At 37.9% G+C, this 13576-nt stretch overlaps 1 protein-coding gene across 1 annotated transcript in view; it reads right to left on the bottom strand.

The window, feature by feature from the left end:
- LOC139479476 (uncharacterized) overlaps positions 1 to 11000 on the bottom strand; it is a 45198-nt gene extending 34198 nt beyond the window's left edge. Inside the window, exons 1-6 of the mRNA XM_071262322.1 lie at positions 10872 to 11000; positions 9390 to 9468; positions 7507 to 7640; positions 5729 to 5861; positions 5402 to 5508; positions 4768 to 4929 (exon numbers count right to left, since the gene is read on the bottom strand). Of these exons, the coding sequence (XP_071118423.1) occupies positions 4768 to 4929; positions 5402 to 5508; positions 5729 to 5861; positions 7507 to 7640; positions 9390 to 9468; positions 10872 to 11000 (744 nt within the window). The remainder of the gene's footprint in view (positions 1 to 4767; positions 4930 to 5401; positions 5509 to 5728; positions 5862 to 7506; positions 7641 to 9389; positions 9469 to 10871) is intronic.
- Between the last annotated feature and the right edge of the window lie 2576 nt (positions 11001 to 13576).

The following is a 13576-nucleotide window of genomic DNA, read 5'->3' as shown; positions in this document are numbered from 1 at the left end:
CCATCACTGCACATCAATAATAAGATTTTCGCATATATTTATACAATGTCTGAATGTAGACTTACAGTTTGTACATGTCAATCTTGTTCGTGTCTCAATTTCTCGGTTAGCTATCAGGGCTATCAAAGCTCTCGAATAAACACGTCCTCACGCTACGAACCCAAGCTACTCTTTCGGAGTCCATACAACACAACCAACTAAAACCACACAATCCTTCCGACTCCCAAACAACCAATCAATATTCACGGCAGAACTAATGGGCATGGCCTCAGCCCTCCATAATCAAGAATCCAAAAACCACCAAAAAATCCTAATACTTACCGACTCCCTAAGTGGACTGCAAACCCTCCAAAACAAAAATACCCAAAACCGACCTAAATTAATAAATCAAATACTTAAAAGCTCCAAAGACCTAACTAAGGCAGGCAAACAAATAACCTTCTTGTGGATACCCGCCCACGTAGGAATATACAGTAATGAAAACACCAATAAGGCAGCCAAACTATCCCTCAAAATCCCAGAAATAAGCTTAAACTTACACATCTCAAAATCAGAAATTAAAAGCGTAAACAAGCAAAAAATCACCAAAAAATGGCATAACCTATATCTAAACTCAAATAGCCAAATCAAAAAAGTACTCAGCAAACCACTAACCAAACCAAAAATTCTCCATCCATCAAAGAAAATCGACAGAGTAATCACTAAACTACAAACAGGACACACCAACCTAAATAACCACCTAAACAAAATAAAAAAAACACACTACAGGTAACTGCCCACACTGCAGAACTAGAAACCCCAGAACACGCACTCATCCACTGCACACATTACCTCACACATCGAACCGCATTACAAACCACCCTCAATCTAAACAAGGCTCTCACTCTAGAAGCAATACCAAACCCACAAAATAAACTAGAATACTTCAAGGCCTTATGCGTATTTTTAATCAAAACGGAACTAATAAAACGCATCTAAAAACACTATAATCTACCAAATCAAAATCACATAAACAAACAAATCTCCACTATACCCAGCTCCCTTAGTTCTACTCCCCAAACCACAACAGCATCTACTCCAAATCTCAAAATTCCCCAATTCTATATAAGCAACCCCTAAAGCCCCCTCTTGGGTTGCACACACCACTTTCGCTCCTTTCGGAAACACATGAAATGGCCCAATCCCAAATTCTATATAAGCAACCCCTAAAGCCCCCTCTTGGGTTGCACACACCACTTTCGCTCCTTTCGGAAACACATGAAATGGCCCGGCCAGGCCGGGCCCGTGTGCGAAATACGCATCAGTTGGAAAGCGCACGTTAAATCTGCTCCGGAAACGAGCACTACAGCCATTTCCAACCTAAATCAAAGTTGTTGCCATAGAAACTTTAAAAAATATTTTTAGTCGAAAATCCGAAACTATCAAAAGGCACCAGTTCACCACAAGATCTATCTGTGTGCCAAGTTGGGGAAGAAATGTTGTATGTTTTTCAAGACTTTTGAATCCTGCATTCAGACTGGTCTGCCAGCAGTACTAAATACTGTAAATCTTGAAATTAACGAGAGCGTGAATTAAATGCAAAAAATGCGAGTGGTCTTTGCTCGCATTAACTAAACTTCGCATTTATGTCTCCAAAATGACTATCAACAAAAAAACAGCCTCACTGCACATCAACTTGATCATAAACACAAACAACTGTTTTATTGAGCAGCAATTACATAACAATGTTATTCAAAGAATAGAAATTACACAATGAGCATCCGGTGAGTTATCACTTTTGGCAACAAAAGTTCTACTCACTCGTGTCAAACGAGGTATCATTGAGGACTCCAGCAGTCCAAACAGATGCCACCCATGCAACACTGCATCAAAGACTGACACGACCCAACACACACCGATAGGCTTCATCACACTTATCCCCAGATCTACAGCCTTTGTCTTGTCTTCTGCCTTTAAGTTTGTTGAAACCTTCTCCCGTTACCAATCAGTGAATTGTTTGTTTGAACTTCCTTAAGACCAGTCAACATAACATATAAACTGTGTTGTTTTTAGGAAACCACTGTTTATTGTTTTTACAGAAATGCTCTACACAGAACTAATAAGCGGTGCTATTTGCTGTTTGATTGGATTAAGGTAAGGTTGGATTTAGGTAAGGTAAGGATGTGGTGTCATCACTCGAGAGCGACATTTGAATTTTTAGACTGAGAGCGACATGCGGTTATGCTTTGAAGTTTTAATCTGTTTACGTAAAGGATTAGTATGTTTTAACATAGGAATAGTATGTTCACTATGACCACATCTCAGTAATTAATTATGATTTAGTAGTCATATTAATCATTATGGCATGTTCAATCAGTGTCAGTCTTAATTAATTAAGTGAGCTTTATTACCCCGATTTTGAATAATTGATTGAGTGATATTCAGATAACAGATATGAATAAAGAAGAAGTCGAATGTGAGGTTACTTGCAAAATGGCAAATGCTCCAGTTGACATCAAATTCATACCATCCCATTGTGGAGGTGGGATTCTTTGTTTTCAAGGGATTATGTTCCATTGCAATAAGAAGAGAGACAGGTGGCAGTCTTGGCAGTGTCTTGAAAAGACATGTCCTGCACATGTTTCGACTAAAGATGACCAGGTCACCAATATTAACCGGGAACACAACCATCACCCCAAACCAGTTGACATTAAGGTATTTTTTTTTCCTATTCCTTATTCCTATTAATAATAGTAAAACTTATATTCTTAGTATTAAAGCATTATTTTGTTTTCTTTCTTAAGACAATTTATGTAATATTTCAGGTGAAAGACAATTGAGAAGGTAAAAAACTGGCAAAAGAGACCACAACATCCTTGCCGAGCCTGTCTGAAGGGTTACAGGAAGGCGGGGCAAGGTCTTGTGTCTCTGGCGGTAGAGGATAGTGGTGAGAGAACACCACGCTTAGTAATTTAAATGTGGGACACTCATATAAAGCTATCGGTAATCGGATTAATTAATTCCCCACTAGAATAGGTGAAATGCACTCAGCTGAAAATGTGGCTCTACCGGCAATAGCCATTTCTGAAATGTGGCTCCCCGGCTAGACACCGTCTGAAGGGGCAGTCAGCAGGCTGAGAGATGGAGCTTGGAATGACGATATGAAGACACTAGTTGCCAGCATGCCAACCTTCCCTGCGACAAGAATGTCTTTGTATCGCTGCATATCATAAGTAAATTTTCAGCAGTATGAAGCTGGAGGAAAGCGACCAACAAAGAGGAGGAGATATACTAACATCAACAACCGAATCCAGACTCTTTGTGAATAAAATGAGAGTGACAAAACTTTTTATCATCTTATTTTATTATTAAAAGAAGAAAGACATCTTATTTATGTGTCATTTGGTGGTGATGTGAAATATGATAGGGATTACTGTGTTGTTTTAAAATCCTTATTGTGTTTTCACAGGATTAGACATGGGAGCGTTGTGCACTAAATCCGAACTTAATTGGTTCGTTAGCAAATGTAACGCGAGAGCGACATACAGGTCGACTCAAATTGAGCTATTTTCACCCCAATGTCGCGTCATTCCACTGGGGGATGATGGGGGGGGGGGGGGGGGGGGAAGGGGGGGTTTGCATTTTTTACTAGGGTTCAGTAGTCATATTAATTTGAAGACACATTAATTTCAAGATTTAGGTAATATTTCTGTAAAAGCACTTCTTTTTAACCCAACTGGTGGGCAATTTCAAAAACCAATGTCACTCCATAAAAAGTGCTAAATAATGTGTTGTGGTTCAAAGATTATTAAAAGAAAGTATTTATAACAGAAAACATGACTAAGAACTAAGAGATGCATTGTGAAATTAAGTAACATATCAATACAGCTTGACATTGGCACTACTCTACGACGTGCTGTGATGACAATGCTTGGCCTTCCTGTCTGTGTAAAGTCCTAATAATGGTGTGTACCTTGGAAAACAAAATGACAAACTTTTGTATGAGTTGCTTTATTTTCTCCAATGACTGTTTGAATAAACTGATGTGCTACCTGCACTAGGTGATTTAATATTGTCCCATATATATATAGGTCATGAAAATCTTATGATGAAAGTTCTGGTTTGGAAACAAGTTTACATACATGGATAAAGGATGTCTGATTTCATGGTTTTGTGGTTGCTGCACAACTTGAACTGCCGTTATTCAGGTGTAGTTTGTCATATTTTTCGTTATATATCAAACAAAAAGGAAATTAATTCCCACTTCACAAGTAAAATGTTGACATCAAAGCTGCATGTGAAGGTGCTGCAAGGTTATTTCAACTCTGATATCACTGCATTTCATCAATCTATTAATAGAATAACACAATCATATAAATGTTTTGCTATAGATAAATGTTATATCCATATCCTCTTCCCGAGGCAAGGGAGTGAACTGACTATAAAAGTCCAGTTTCCACCCTTGCCAAACTAGGCTGGAATTTCATGGCTTGATCGTAGCGCCACCAGTGGCTTTTACACGTTGTGTCCCTTCTATGTCTCTCGATCCTGTTGACCAATTCCTCCTCTCACATGGCAGCCCAGTCTAGACAATGTGATTGATAATCATGATCTATATTGTAATAAAATGGGTCTTACCTCGGGAAATGCATCAAATCACTTGAGCACCTTGATTAAAAACATGGAAAGATTTGTAAAATATCTGTCCAGATCCAAATAGCAGTAATCATGCTTTGCAAATCCTGCAATCGACCAATCTGCACAAGAGTACTTATCTGTCTGACTGACCTGTCCAAACGTTTGTGTGCAGGAGAAACTCTGGATAGCACTGAGAGCTACTGGCATGTAGTAAGAGAGGACGATGAGGAAGAGGAAGTAGCGCAGTCCAGCTCGGCGCCTCTCCACCACCACTCGCGCAGACTCATGCTTGGCAGTCTTTACCTTGGTGTCCTACACAAGAACTGTTCAGTGTTAAGGCACAGCAGTTTACTGTTCAGATCATCAGACATTCATCTAGATTGCTTCTAACATGTAGCTCACTCAGGTAGTAAGGTGAGAAGAACTTTCAGCTCGCCTAAAATATGACCAAGACACAGGTATCTCATGATGTGATGTGGTACATGTGATCCTTCACTTCACAATATGTGTATCAATACAATCATAGCAACAGAATTGCATTTGAGTTGCAACATATTCGGAGAGAATCATACAGTCTATTCTACATTAAATGACAATATGTCTCAAACTGAATTTCTGGTAATAAATATTGTGTAGTGAGTCACTGGCACCAAGAAGTATGCATCAATACTAAGTATGCTTGACTCAAAAACTGTGGCAGACTCTGAAACAGTATTACATTTGGCAGTAATACCTGAAGGCAGAATGTATAACAAAATAAATGTGTTAATATGATTGAACTTACCAATCCCCGGTCCACGCAACTACCAAAAGAGACAATGGCACTAGGGATAGCCATAGCAGTGACCCATCGCAGGTAACTAGACAGCTTCACACCAGGCAAAAAGCACTCTGAAACAAAGATGCTCACAAAACATTTTCATATGTGGGTTTGCACACTGAGCTAGCAATGATGACAGCCCTAAGAACCTGTGCAGGCCATAAACAAAGGCCTGAATTCAAGTATATATATACTGGGAAGAAAAGATAATAAGTTTTGTTAATGGCTAACATCTAGAAATCTCAACATTAAGAGCACATTCTATCATGATATTGATATGAATCCAGGTACCTGTCATGACAATGTCTGAGGTGAAGGTGGAGAAAGACAGAAGAGCAGCTAGATGAGGCATGAATGACGGCCACTGTACTTTCACAAAGAAGGACAGGTAAACTAGTTGCACAAAGTTTATCAATATCTTCAGCTGCAAAATAAAACCACAGTCATTTCAAATTATTTCTCAGGGCTATGACTAGATACTAACAATATGATGTCCCTGAGATAGGAATACTCTTAATTATAAACGTATCACTATATTACCGTATTTAGCTTTAGGTTCCTGACAGCCACAGCTAACCCCAGATGGGAAGTATATCAGTAACCAAACTCATCTTTCAGACCTTGGTTCTGAAGTGGTTCTCTTCCAAACCAAGGTTTTGAAATGGGTCACTTCTAAACCTGCTTTGAGGTTTTACATTTCAGTTGTAAGACCTACGTTTTATGCGGCACGATTTCTCTCTCACACGCTTTTATACAGCAACACACTGTATTTTTTCACATTAAGGTATCTTGATGTTTTCTTACTTTTTCCAGTATTTCTTGCATTTAGGAGGTTCATAAATTGGTTAAAACCATGCAAAACCACAAGCTCGGAAAAAGCTCAGGTAATGCCTTCTCCATAGGGCTATATTATTATTTTATTCAGGCAATGCCTTGGCCATAGGGCTGCATTATTATTTTATTCAGGTAATGCCTTCTCCATAGGGCTGCATTATTATTTTATTCAGGTAATGCCTTCTTTATAGGGCTGCATTATTATTTCATTCAGGTAATGCCTTCTCCATAGGGCTGCATTATTATTTTATTCAGGTAATGCCTTCTTTATATGGCTGCATTATTATTTTATTCAGATAATGCTTTCTCCATAGGGCTGCATTGATATTTTATTCAGGTAATGCCTTCTCCATAGGGCTGCATTGATATTTTATTCAGGTAATGCCTTCTCCATAGGGCTGCATTATTATTTTATTCAGGTAATGCCTTCTCCATTGGGCTGCATTATTATTTTATTCAGGTAATGCCTTCTTTATAGGGCTGCATTATTATTTTATTCAGGTAATGCCTTCTTTATATGGCTGCATTATTATTTCATTCAGGTAATGCCTTCTCCATAGGGCTGCATTGATATTTTATTCAGGTAATGCCTTCTCCATAGGGCTGCATTATTATTTTATTCAGGTAATGAATGCCTTCTCCATTGGGCTGCATTATCATTTTATTCCGGTAATGCCTTCTCCATTGGGCTGCATTATTATTTTATTCAGGTAATGCCTTCTTTATATGGCCGCATTATTATTTCATTCAGGTAATGCCTTCTCCATAGGGCTGCATTATTATTTTATTCAGGTAATGCCTTCTCCATAGGGCTGCATTGATATTTTATTCAGGTAATGCCTTCTCCATTGAGCTGCATTATTATTTTATTCAGGTAATGCCTTCTCCATAGGGCTGCATTATTATTTTATTCAGATAATGCTTTCTCCATTGGGCTGCATTAATATTTTATTCAGATAATGCTTTCTCCATAGGGCTGCATTGATATTTTATTCAGGTAATGCCTTCTCCATAGGGCTGCATTATTATTTTATTCAGGTAATGCCTTTATATGGCTGCATTATTATTTCATTCAGGTAATGCCTTCTCCATAGGGCTGCATTGATATTTTATTCAGGTAATGCCTTTTCCATAGGGCTGTATTATCATCTAACAATAGATTTAATTTAAACAATTTTTGTAATTTGTATTGTGTGCATAGTTACGTCCTTGAAAATGTCATACTAGATTCTCACCTTTGTAACTGCCACTGCTGAAAGTCCACTAACAGCCACACAAAGTATGATGAGGAGAATGTAGATGCCTGTAGCTATTGCAGCTAGAGGAGTCAGGCTGCAGACAAAACATGTGTTTCCAACCAGTTGATAACCTGCACGTGAAACAGTTATGCAATCAGTCTTTCCTCCCTAAAGTGCATACACTGGTTGTAATTATGGCTGGGAATAATTAATTAGTTGAGAAATATAGAAGAACACCAAAGGTTGTTCTCAATGCCCCTATAAACATAAGTGAGGACTTTGTATATATGAACAGTATGATTCCAAGGGCCAATAACCACCAAGAACTGTGTATTACTCCAAAATGTATCCAAGCTCAGAATGATAGAATACTTTGAAGGATATACAGTCATCATGAGATTACAAATACTAGTAGTCTGTTATATCAAACTCATATTCTAGTGCCTTTGCAATGGTACTAAACATTATTTATTAAACAACTTCATTTTCTCAGCTCTTTTCTGAATCAGCTACTAGTCAACTATCAAAAGTGACAATTTACCACTCATCCAAAGGGTACCTTCAACATGGGGCTTTCAGTGAGTGCCTCATGTTACATGCTAACACTATGTCAGCTGCTGAACCTTCTATAATCTCTTTCTGAATGACCATAAGAAATCCTTAGGAAAAGAAGACCAAACAGGTAAGACAAGTTAACATAACAAATATACTGACTCATGATGAGTGGAAGTTCCATTGTGTATACAAATAGATATATTTGCCACATTAGTATGTAATTCTAGGCTAATTAATGTGTTTTTAACTAGAACATAAATAAATCTACAGACTAAACAAACACATAGTTTCATAGAAAGACATAGTTTCATCCTCTACTCCACAGTGTTCCAATAGTACCTTAAGGAATTATAGATCTTTGCAACAATCTTTACCTTTGCACCGTCTATAGCACCTATCAAAACACATAAATCAGTTAAGTCATTTTCTTATTTTCACTCTGTTGACTATCAGTGACAACAGGTAAGCCCAAAAGGCCTTTTGATGTTTTGGAAGATACTGACAAGGCTAAAGTGTGAAAAGTATAGAGATGTTCACACAACCGAAACTATTCTCGCATTAGTACTGTTCTGTTCATGAAACTGGAACTATAATACACATGCATGGATAAGAACAAAATAGATAAATGCCTGATGTTGTGAAGCATGTTGTTTGGGTTAGGCTGTAATGCAAGGTTTTTTTTCTTTATTCTTGGTTTACAGATTGATATTGACAATAACCCTGCTAGGTAGGTGGGGACATTTCCCAAATAAGGTTTTCGTTCTTCAAAAAGTTATCTGAATATCTTACCATGTGTGTAGTCATAGTTTGTCTCACATGTTTTTCATGTTGGCTATTTCATTACTGTTATCTTGTGGTGTATATGCAAGTTTGCAATCTTGACCAAAAATAAAATAGTGCTTACAGATTATTTTTTCCCCACTTTTCAAAATTTTATGGTTAGTGGAATCTGTGAACCAAGCAGCAATAGAAACTAACATGTTTAGTCCACTAGTCCTCATAATGATAACATACAGCAACCATCCCCCACCCCCAATGGCAAAATTCAGCTTGTCCTTATGATATCTTAACTATTGAGCAGCTTGGCAAGGACTATGCGACTAGTGCCAATTTCGATCACCGAACCAATTTGTAAATGGTTTCACATAGTATTCCTAGATATAATGATACACCTTGAAACATTCGGGTACAGTACACAATATGCTTCGTTGTGTATGTAGCCGGGGTAGTGGTATTTATCCGGCTCGGGCCGTTGGGAAACACAGACACAGGCAGATGGTGATAATGGATTTATTGCAAGGGGGTGGCTGCTGTTGAAGAACTACCTGAAGAAAAGAAAATGTCCTTCCTCCTCAACAGCAGCACATGAAGTGATATATTTGCAAGTTTACAGGTATTATTTATCTTAAATATAAAAGTACAAAAGCCATTGATAAACTATACTAAAATTAACTTTAATGTTAAATTACTGTTATATGCTCATGATAGGATACTTGAAAAGCACATGGGCCAAAATGGACCATGTGGTTAATCATTTTACAAGCAAGTTTTATAATATCAATATTCCATTTACTTAATTTAATATTACTTTAAATGATATTATATATATTATTCAATTTAATTCAGCACCCTAATATAGATATTAATTTCTGACAGAAGCAGATGAAAACAGATTGAAATATGGCCATTCCATACCTGAAGAAAAGAAAATGTCCTTCCTCCTCAACAGCAGCACATGAAGTGAGGAGGAAGTCAGGTATGGAAGGAAGCTACCTGTAGAGGACCAGGGTGGCCAATTAGAAGACAGATTGCATTAAGCATCAAAGGAAGTGCTTAATGCAAGATATAAATAGACTGAGGGAAACCCTACAGGTGTAAAAAATGTCTAAAGATAGACAGAAGGTTGAAGGGGAAGATCTGGTGAGAGATTCCCAGAGACTGAAAATAAGGGTGTTGAGTTGTTTAAAGAGTTAGATACTGATATTCAACTGTAGACAAGACAAACATTGAACATATAGATGATTATGATGATGATGTATGAATAATGATATAACTATAGGAAGAATATAAGGTACCCTGCTACACGTACATTGTACTAATGGACATTTTGGATGTGTAATATCAAGTCCATCGTTCAGTCTGATCAAGTATAGCTTCGTTGAGAGGCATTTAGAATGTAAAAAACAAGTTGTTCATCCATATATCTTATCCTTACTTAAGTATTGGTTTTGTCTAGTAATGGGCGGTGGGGTAGTCTAGTGGTTAAAGCGTTTACGTTTGATGGAAAAAAATGACTTTGTATAAGCATCAACTTGTAATTTTGTTTGATGTCTCTAAACCTGGGGTGTTCAATTTGTATGCCCGACTTACCTGACACGTGAAAATACAATGCTGGGGCAGTAGGAAATTTTCCATTTTCATTTTGCTTCCGTAAATAAAGCTTTGTTGTTAAAAAAAAAGTTTTCTTCTTTCTCTGATTTATAAGGGCAAGTTCAATATCAGGCTGGGCAAGATGTTAGTTTATTTGCCCTTGTCTCATTGTTGCTCTGTGAACGCATATATATTTATTTTGAGATATGCATTGCACAGTGACAGTGATTTAAGTTTTACTTGCATTAGTGTAGTCTTGAGCTAAAATTTAAATGCAGAAGTTTTCATTTATGAAAAGCTGGTTCAGCTGAGAAAACGTACATCCGCTATCTTACTATGTATCATACATATATCTTATGTGCATCATTTTGGCATTATACTTTGAATAATTTTGTATCCTGGTTGTGTGATAACTGCTGACATGATGAAGGTATTACCTTGGTCTGTCCCTGCATAGAAGCATACTTCACAGCCAAGTCCTGTTGTGCCCAGGAGACAAGTGTTGTTTGCCAGGCAGTGGTGGGGGAAGAAGCATGGTGCACACTGCGGTGACGACGGCGACACATTGGAACTGTCTTCAGTGGAAAGCAAGCAAACATGTCTTCAATTAGTTCATTGTAGATTAGTTGAAGTCATTGAGACACACATTCCATCAAACAATAGCAGAGCACCATAAGGCTTGCACTCATACATCCATGTTGGCATTCAATTGTTTTGTAATGGTCTAGTCACAGCTTTATTTCCGTCTCAGTGTGTCCAAGTTAAATGATGCAATTACTGAAATATTTTACACCGGTACACATGCCATTATACCTGACACCAATCCGCCATGTTTCTTTTATGCTACGAATAAAGTATTTTGTATCTACTTTGGTAATTAAGCATTTCATTTTCTTATGAAAGCATTTAATTCAAGCCGTTGAACTGTTAGCCCCCCAAATCCCCTGTTGTTTTCGACAGGGTACAAAAATGGCGTCTGTGAAAATATAGAAACCTAAGGAATGAGATTGTCCATATCCCTTACCAAAATTGCATAAGGTATCCAGTACATTGCATTCTTGCCTTTATACCCAGTTCAAGTACTGTGATTATATGTCACAAACTTCATCATAAAGAAGTCACTATATCTACAAGTGACTTTGAAGGATGCTGAAGGAAGTCCACTGTCTTAGCTATTCTATAACCAGAAAAGAGACAGATAGATCTTGGTTTGGGCATTATGATACACCAGGATAATTAGGCCTTGATTCGGGTATGATGATACACTAACAGTGCTTGAAAAACTAAGGGGGTCCAGGGCTCCTTGACATTTGCTGCTGTAGTATTTGAACCTTGGGACCATCCATGCTCAACTTAAAACACTGCACCAAGAGTGAGTGAGTGAGTATGGTTTTACGCCGCTTTTAGCAATATTCTAGCAATATCATAGCAGGGGACACCAGAAATGGGCTTAACACATTGTACCCAAGTCGGGAATAGAACCCGGGTCTGCGGCGTGAAGAGTGAACGCTTTAACCACTAGGTTACCCGACCGCCCTCACTGCACCAAGAAAATGAGAACATGGTTAATGGTGACACATCAATGGTACACAAAGCTTTTCACCCCAGTCTGGAGAAGAACATAAAATGTTATAAAGCTTGCTGAATGCCCATTGTTAGTTTATATTTGGGGCATCCAACTCTTACCATCTACTTTAACCGTTCATGATTCTCAATAAAATTGCTTTCTATCCAGTATCAGCTAATAATAGTTCATTTAGTAGGACAGAAATCTACAAAAACTGATGACAAAAGATAAGATCAGGCTTGCAGATTAAAATGGTTTTTAAAGAATGTGGCTAGAACATTGTCATGTATATAGTGAATAGTAGTAAATGTTTTAGACATTATAGAGTTAACTTATTCTCTATATAATACAGTTTATGTCTCAAAGACAAATGTGATTTTGATGCATCTTGTTATACATTTGTCCACACATCTTTTAAATGATGATGGTACTTGTTGTAACCCTGCCTGGTGCTTGGCATTAAGGGGATAAAAGAATTGGGTGGCTAGGAGTCAGTATACTGTGTCTGTATGGGGATGTGAAACTGCCTTATGGTATCTCAGTACTGACTAGGCTAGCACAACAAAACCGGCATAAGTTCAGGCTAGTCCAAGCAGCAACACAAGTACACCCGACTCACTATATAAGTGCAATAATCTTGAATGTGATGTTAAATCCCATTTCAAGTCACCCATCAACTCTAAATGATATACTTCATACAAGTACAAAACAAAGTAAGAGCAAGTACTGGCATGTTCCTTGTGTAGAATACTGATACCTCTAATATACTCTGCTGATGGATAAATGAAGCCTGACGGTCCTTCCATACACCGTTCCCCATTCATTGTCCGAGATCACGTAGAGTAACTTCCCTTCATTGCATTGTTTTTCTGAAAGTGGTATATATAGTGTTAAAGTATTTGAGTTGAGCATTTGTATTAATTGAACTTAATGATAATCTTGTTTCATTTCTGATATCCTAGGTACTGTGGACTTTCAGACCTGACTGTAATAAGTTGGGATGTTTTTTTGTTGTTGATTTTGTGTGTGTGTGTGTGTGTGTGTGTGTGTGAGGAGGAGGAGGAGGGGGGAGGTGGGGGGGGGGGGATGGGGTTCTAGGCATAAAACTGGGGTCTAATGATGTCCACTGCACCAAACTTATTGATTTGGGTGAATCACAGAAACTGTGCTCTGCCTTATTGTCTTCATATGTTTATCACTTTCAATGTATTTGTTCAGTTTACTTGAGTTCCTGAAACTGATTTCGTATAAAGTTCTACGAAACGAAAGTTTTGCCTCGGTTGATTTGAAAAAGTTGACACTTACTCTGCGTAGGTTGGTATATGAACCTTCATAAAGTGGAGGCCAAACAGCATGAACGTTCGAGGTTCACACTCCAATGAACTCGATGGCAAGGTGAAGGACAATATTATGTTTTATCAGAGAACATATAGGCCTAGATAATGTCTATTAGGCCTATATGGTCTCTGGTTTTATTGACCAATATATTGCGATATTTACATCATTTCATACCGTACGTGTGATGCTGAGTCAGATATGTCGCGGAAAGATATCTTGTAAGGCACGAGGGTTAAG

This window comes from Haliotis cracherodii, unplaced genomic scaffold (genome assembly GCF_022045235.1).
Source record: "Haliotis cracherodii isolate W230 unplaced genomic scaffold, xgHalCrac1.p SCAF_4, whole genome shotgun sequence".
Taxonomy (NCBI): domain Eukaryota; kingdom Metazoa; phylum Mollusca; class Gastropoda; order Lepetellida; family Haliotidae; genus Haliotis; species Haliotis cracherodii.
This window is presented reverse-complemented; position numbering and strand designations above follow the sequence as displayed.